The sequence below is a fragment of the Zalophus californianus genome, chromosome 6 (assembly GCF_009762305.2).
Source record: "Zalophus californianus isolate mZalCal1 chromosome 6, mZalCal1.pri.v2, whole genome shotgun sequence".
NCBI classification, from domain to species: Eukaryota; Metazoa; Chordata; class Mammalia; order Carnivora; family Otariidae; genus Zalophus; species Zalophus californianus.
Window position 1 is genome coordinate 31167922 of NC_045600.1, and position 7166 is coordinate 31175087.

Genomic DNA, 7166 nt, shown 5'->3' on the forward strand with positions numbered 1-7166 from the left:
TGGAGCCTACTTAAAAAAAAAAAATTACCAATCTGGGTCACTAACACTCTTAAAAAAAAGATCTGTGAAAAGGTCTACCCACCTACTATTTTTACACATTATACCCTTTACGAATCTGTTCAAATTGTTCTACCATCTAGCAGTCATCACCTGCCAAGAAACTTGGGTTAAGCAGAACCAACAGAATTAGTTCTCTCAGGAAGGTAGGAGTAGATCTGAGATCTAGTATACTCCCAAATTATCCTTCAACAGAGAACTAGATAAAAGAAATATATAAAGAAAAAAAGTTACACTATGTCACACAAAAGCTGGCCTTAAAACTTTGCTTAGGATTATACTCAGACTCCTATTTCTCAGATCCTGGGATCTGGGAATTAAGGTTAATTTGTTGTTTCAAGCCAACTCCCAGTCATCTCTGCCACTTGCTCAAAGGGCCTTGTTTTATTGCTTCACTCTTTAACAAATATTTGTAATAGTAAATTGGTAAGCCACTGACATTTTAGGAGTAAAGAAGGTGAAAAACTAAAAACAGAATAAAGTCAACTGGTAAAACATCAAAAAGTACATACATTGTACTACCCAGTTATATATAAAAGCCTAAGGGAAAAAAATTGCCTCTTTCCATATGGTATTGGCTCACTTCCAGCCTTCCAAACAACCTAATAAAGATAAAAACCTAGGTTCCGCTGGCTTTACATTAAGCCTCCACCTGAGTAAATAAGTACAACACTCAAACTCTGCCTAGAATCCGCCTCATTCATGGTAGAAGGATCAGCTTCCCCATTTTGTGGCATGAGTTTCTATAGTTTTGGGTATGACAAATGTATACAAACAACTCTTCAAACCTACCCCCAAAGAGATTCCTACTACCCAATCCCCATACTTTGGGAAGCCAAAAGCAATCCTTCTGGTACTTCAGCTTTCCTCAAAAACCCCTGCAAGGCTAAGGCAGATGAGTATCCACGAAAAGAAAATGTGCTTTTCAGTTTCTGGGGAACTAGACTTGCTCAATTCCAGTACCAGTCCACCATTTACTTGGCTCTTCTCTGTCCCTGAATTACCTCCTGTAAAATGGTTATTACGTACGAAGTAGCTGTTAGGATTCAGTGGACATAAAAGGGAAGATATTTGTAATGTTATCTGGCTACTACATGCCATTCACCATAGCCAAACATTTATCCAACCAAGCACTCCTACAGAGGACTAAGAAAATCTAAGTCTCTGAGATTACTAGGAGACAGTAAAGCTCATTATCTAAAGGTATAGGACTCTCAAAACAAAGATGGATGTAGAACCTTAAGCAGTTTTCTTCTCTATTAAATTTTCCTTTTAACATACTGCCATATCCACAGCTCATCACTGAAAGAAAAAACATGTGAAACCCCTTAAAGCCTTCTTGTGCACGGACTTAAACTTTGTACGGTAATCTGTCAAAATTATGTTACCTTTAAAATAAGCATAAAACATTTTTACAATTTGCTTTCCCAATTTTTCTCCTCTTGGCTACGGAAACCTATATAACCTGATTGATACCAATTTCATTAAGCGGTGAAGGGAAAGAGCATGGGAGAGGGATCACACACAAGAAACTTAACTGTCATTGTTTTGGACAGTATGCAACTTGTCTGCCTTTGTTTTGACTAGCCCAGAAATGGCAAAGATAAGATTTAAATTAAAAAAACAAACAAACAAAAAAACCTTTAAAAATCCACCACCAAACTCCAGGATTCTCTACATGGCATTTCAAGCGTAAACATAGATGGGGAGGAAGAAGTAATAGCATACAACCTTCAGACAAACAGACAAAAGCAGTTTTATAATCTTTTATTATCAATAACAACAGCTGCTTTAACTGTCTTTGTCAGGCAGCTGTTAAAGGGTGGGTGGGAGGACACCCTTGACCCTAACAAGGAAAACGCAAGCCTTTATGTACAAGCAAATTTAGAGCTCTTTTAAATGTCCAAAGCTATTAATTAGTTTAATTGAGGCATTAAACTAATTCTGAATTAACATATTTGAATAACCAAGAACTAAAATGTTCAAATCTTTTCTAGTACAAAAAAATTAAATTTGCTTTAGTTATAAAAGAGCTCTCTCAATATACACAAACTATACACTTCAGACATTCACAAAAATGTGAGCGGAAGGCTTATCAAAAGACATTTAATACAATTAGTTTTCAACAACCCCTTGGTGGTCCACATCTACAAAGATATCCAGCCCAACCCAAACCCCCCTCCAAACCCCACCCCCCCACAGAAAAGCACATACTTACCAGAATTTTTAGCAAGTATGGTTTGGGAATTTGTTTTTTAAAAAAAGGCCCCCAGGGCAAGTTATTTACAGTTTAATTGCCACTGTCAACTGATCTGGACCTTGACCGGGATCGGGACCTGGACCTCTGGCGATCCACAGATGCTGGAGACTTAGATCTACTTGAAGAACCACGTTTCTGGCTCTTCTCAGGCACAGGAGACCTACTAACAGAACGGGATTTGCTCCGGCTCCTGCTCCTGCTCCTAGACCGGCTGTAAGACTTGCGACTCCGGGAACGAGACCGGCTACGAGACCTAGAGGAACTCCTGGTCCTGGAACGAGACCTGCTTCGTGACCTACTAGGAAGGAAAACAAAAAAACAAAAAAATACAACATAAGTGGCAGGCCCTACAAACTCACCAACTAAAACTTTGTCTTAAATGCTAAGAGAGATACCTGTGCCTTTTGCTGCCTTCGATTAATTTGATTTTTCTCCCATTTATTTCCTTTCCAGAAAGTTTTTCAATAGCATTCTTTAAATCACCATAAGAGGCAAACTCAACCACCCTACGATGAAAAAAAGCCATTTGTAAAGTTATATACATCTGGTAGTTTGGTCTCAAACTACATATAACAATCCAGAGTATCTAGATTACCTTTCCTAGATACTTTTGCTACTGCTGTATTAAGAATCTTAGAGCTTGAGAACCGCATTACAAGGTTTCTCGACCTCCAAACCATTGACACTTTAAGCTAGACAGTTCTTTGTAGTGGAGGGCTTTTCCTATGCTTGGTGGCCATGTTTAGCAGTATCCCTGGCCTCTACCCACCCACACAAGATGCCAGTAGCACCCTCGACCCATCACAACCACCAAAAATGTGGTCCAATACCCCCTACAGAGCAAATTCATCCTCAATGGAGAAACACTGCACTCCAGCATAACCAAATTCTAAGTTTTCAGGAACATTCACAGTAAAAATTTCAGTAGGTTTTAAAAGGCTGTTATGACCTTCAATACACACTCACCCTTCATTTAATTTAGGTCGATGTGCATCCGCAAAGGTTACTTCCCCAGCTTGTCTCATGAAATCTTTGAGATCCTTAACACAAGACAATTGTGTCAAGCAAAGAAAAGGCTACTTGACACACAAACAACCACATGGTATAAAAAACAAGACTACTGGAAGAGAAGATGTTAGATAAAGTACAAACATGGCTTTTACCACACTTGTATTCTATCAGAATTCAAAAAATTATCTATGCCAGGGCACGAAATAAGCAAAAAGCATTATTGCTTTTAAGCAAAATGCTAGAGGAAATTCAGATTTTAACATTAAAGTAGTATTAGTTTATACTGAGCTCAATACAAAAGGAAAAAACAAAACAAAACAAAAAAACAAAACAAAAAGAAACAGTACATATTTTTAAAGTAAAGACTAAAGTAGGAATTTTATATTAAAAAAAAAAAACAGAACATTTACAAGACACCAGTTATTTTGTGCCCCATATGTCATTAAAAAAGTTTACTTTACCTTTATTATTATTTCCCTAGGCTAGTCAAGCAGCAAACCATTAATCGGTCGGAGAAACCTTCATGACATATGCCCGACTGGCTCTTCGCCACCCACTTGAAGGACACTACCCAATCGATGGAAGCCTTTAATCGCACAGCCCTCCCTATTAGCAGACTACTGGCGGATGCAGACATGTTCTACTCTTGTGCAGTTACCAAGGACCACTTTACTGCGATCAGGATTCCAACGACCACCTAATTTCGTATCTTTCAACTCTTTTCGACCAGGACCTCTTATTCGGAAGCGTTACAGGAAGACAGCTCTCAACTTAGGGATCAGATCACGTTATCAACGCTCTGGGATCGCTGCAACCTGGCACTTCAAGTAAGTGCACCGATTACGTCTAGACCGGCAAACACAGATCTAGAGGTGGCCAATTGATCACTGTAGGAGCTGACTGGCAAAGTCAACCAGGCCCAACCAAGAGTGACCAAGACAACGATTAGGATAACCCACAGGCACTCCTCGTCATAAGGCCAACGACACAGATAGGCTGGCAAATAAAGGGTTTAATATTTGGTTAAAATTGATTTTAAAAAACAAGAAAAAATATCCTCAAAACATTAAAAACATTTGATCACTAATATTAAAATTTCAAACATCCCCCAATTACGTTTAATGAAAATTTTAAAATTACAATTAATTCCATTAATTTAATTAAAGATAAAGTTACTTTTAATAAAACATAATAAAACATTAACTACCCATTAACTTTTAAAAAGCCACATTAAAATAGCTCAAAACTGTATTTCAACAAACCTGCCAGCTGACTCTTGAAGATAAATTCTCAACTATAAGCCGATTTTCTGTTCTTACAGGTGGAGCATTTCTGAGGAAGAAAATGAGTACTCACAATGGAAGAAATGCAGCAGTGTGTACCTACTGTGTTCGACTGTGGGCAAATTCAAACAATCAGAACAAGTCATTCAAATGACTCCCATCGAGTTTCTGAATTATTTTATGTAAGACTTATTACACACACTCATCAGCAACAATGGACTAACACAGAAATAATAAAAATGATTATATGTTAAGTACCAAAATCACTTGTTGCTAATGGTTCTTAAGCATTAAAAACTCCTCCTGCAGTAATGATTGTTCAAAGCAGCCATTCATGATCCATCACATACCGTCTATCATTTCGAGGTCTGCGACTACTAAAACGGTCAGAATAGCGTCCTCTACCTCGTCCACCTCGAGACCGAGCCCTAGCATGTTCAATAGTAACCCTACAGGAAGGGAAAAAAAGGCTTTGTTACCCACACAAGCTACCTATCATTTACTTTGAATATCCCAGCTAACCTAGTCTATCTTACAGTGCTACCTAGTTACAAAACTAACATTCTCACCTTTCACTGCACAGTTCTTTTCCATCGAGTTCATATACAGCATCATCTGCGTCCCTGGGATCCTCAAATTCCTAAAATGTAAACATGGAAAAAAAAAAGCCAGTGCTTAACACGTCTTTTAAGTGTATTCTACACCACATTAAAAATCACTAAAACCATGTGACAGCACGGGTATCTTAATGACAGTGCCACACACATAAGCTCAATGGAAAAGTGAGGAGTGGTTTCCCTCCAACTAACCGCAAGGTTCTTTTATCCCTTAAAAATACCCTCAACTCAGTAAAATCAAAACCACTGCTTATCAAAATCTTCACCGACTTAACAGTAGCTCTAAACAACCAGTTTTAAGTACTTACCACAAAACCAAAACCTCTTTTCAGATCAATATCTCTTATTCGTCCATACCCCTTGAAGAATCTTTCCACGTCTTTTTCCCTGGCCGCTGGATTTAGCCTCCCGATGAATACTCGACAACCACTCATGGTGTCCGGCTAGTATTTCCTGTCACAAAATAATTCAATTAAGACAATACCAGTGAATGTCAGAAGGATGCCTGGTCAAGGGATCAAAAACATAAACGGCATAAAATAAAATGTTTACCCGGTGATGTTATAAACAAGATTGCCAAGAGTTGCCTCTTATTAGGCCAGGTCCCTTGCAGACAAAATTAAAACTCGGCTCCCAACACGATCCTTCCCTGGGCCCAGACCGCAGCAACCGCAACGCCCACTGCCGCCTCTGGAACTGCGCAGCCGCACTCTCTCCCCGGCTCTTCTGGCCCCCTCCCATCTGCCGCAGTTAGGAAAGGCCGAGAAGTGCGGGCGGAGCCGACCCCGCCCTCCGCAAGGCCAGCCCAATGGCGACGGGCCGCGCGCACGTCGCCGCCTCCCAGGAGCGTCACAGCGGGTGGAAGCCGGAATCTCGCGACGCCACCGCCGCGCCTGCCCAGACGGCGGCGGGCGGACGCCGGCAGCCACAAAATGGCGGCGGCGGAGACAGCGGTGGGGTGAGCCGCGCGTGCCAAACGCCCTTCTCCCTCCCCCTCCCCAGGACTCCACAGTTCCGGAGTCACTGTGCCCGCCCGCAGAAAGCCCTAACCACACCCCGAGCAAAGGTCTCGGCCCAATACTCGGGGGGGTCCGGGTAGTGAAGAGGTAAGGAGGCAGGGAGGGGCACACGACCCCGTGTAAAAACGACCATAACCACGACCGCCCTTCCACCGTCAGTTCCCCTCAAACAATACCCAAAGGGAGACGTGCCCCAGCGCCCACCTCGAATATACTGCGCTCATTGGACGCCGTCCTCCGCAAAAAGAGCAGCCCTGGCCACTCACGATCTGAGCGGCCATGAAGAAGCCTCGATCCGAGAAGCCTTTCCCTCAAAGTGAGCCACTCACCTACCGGACAGGATCTTTGGCAGCTGAGACCAGAGAGGTCCGTAGTCTGCGACGGAGCCGTCTGCCTCCCCGCAGACCAGGACTAAACTCGTCTACGCCTCTCCACAACTGACGCACTTAGCTGCTCCTGCGTTTCACAAAATGGAGGGCGCGTCCTTGCATCACTTCCGGTACCGCCCCTGGGACCTCCCTGCTGGATCCAGCGACGGAAATTTCCGCGGAGCCGGAAGTTTACGCGGGGCTGGAGCTTCTTTACCGTAACCGCCCAAGCGACCTCCACCCGCGATGGGCGGAGCCGAGGGGCGGGAATTGGCGTGGTTGTGGCCGCCAGGGGCCCGACGCTGGAAGGGCCGCGGTTGCGTGTGTGCTCCAACTAGGCCGCGAAGTGCTGTTCATCATTGTTTCTCCCGTGAAGATACGCTAGAGCAAATGGCACTTCTTTTTTATCTGACGTATTTTTTTAGATATCCCGAAAAGTACTGGGTAAAAGAAACTCAGGCTTTGCAAAATAATTGGCCACACATGACCCCTTGCTTCTTGCAGTTTATGGTTGTATTTTGGGGGACGCTCCCTAATGCACAAGTGAATAT

At 42.6% G+C, this 7166-nt stretch overlaps 1 protein-coding gene across 5 annotated transcripts; it reads right to left on the bottom strand.

Moving 5' to 3' along the window:
* Positions 1–1808: 1808 nt before the first annotated feature.
* SRSF5 (serine and arginine rich splicing factor 5) lies at positions 1809–6734 on the bottom strand. 5 transcript variants are annotated; one of them, XM_027571426.1, is made up of 8 exons: positions 6581–6734; positions 5537–5681; positions 5181–5251; positions 4962–5060; positions 4591–4660; positions 3284–3357; positions 2713–2823; positions 1809–2615 (listed from the first exon to the last, which is right to left on the bottom strand). In XM_027571426.1, the coding sequence occupies exons 2-8, from the start codon at positions 5660–5662 to the stop codon at positions 2348–2350; spliced, it is 819 nt and encodes a 272-aa protein (XP_027427227.1). In that variant the 5' UTR covers positions 5663–5681; positions 6581–6734; the 3' UTR covers positions 1809–2347. The 5 variants fall into 5 exon arrangements, with proteins under 5 accessions (XP_027427227.1, XP_027427226.1, XP_027427229.1 ...); XM_027571425.1 differs by having other exon boundaries at positions 6577–6732; XM_027571428.2 differs by having other exon boundaries at positions 1809–2612; positions 6452–6714.
* Between the last annotated feature and the right edge of the window lie 432 nt (positions 6735–7166).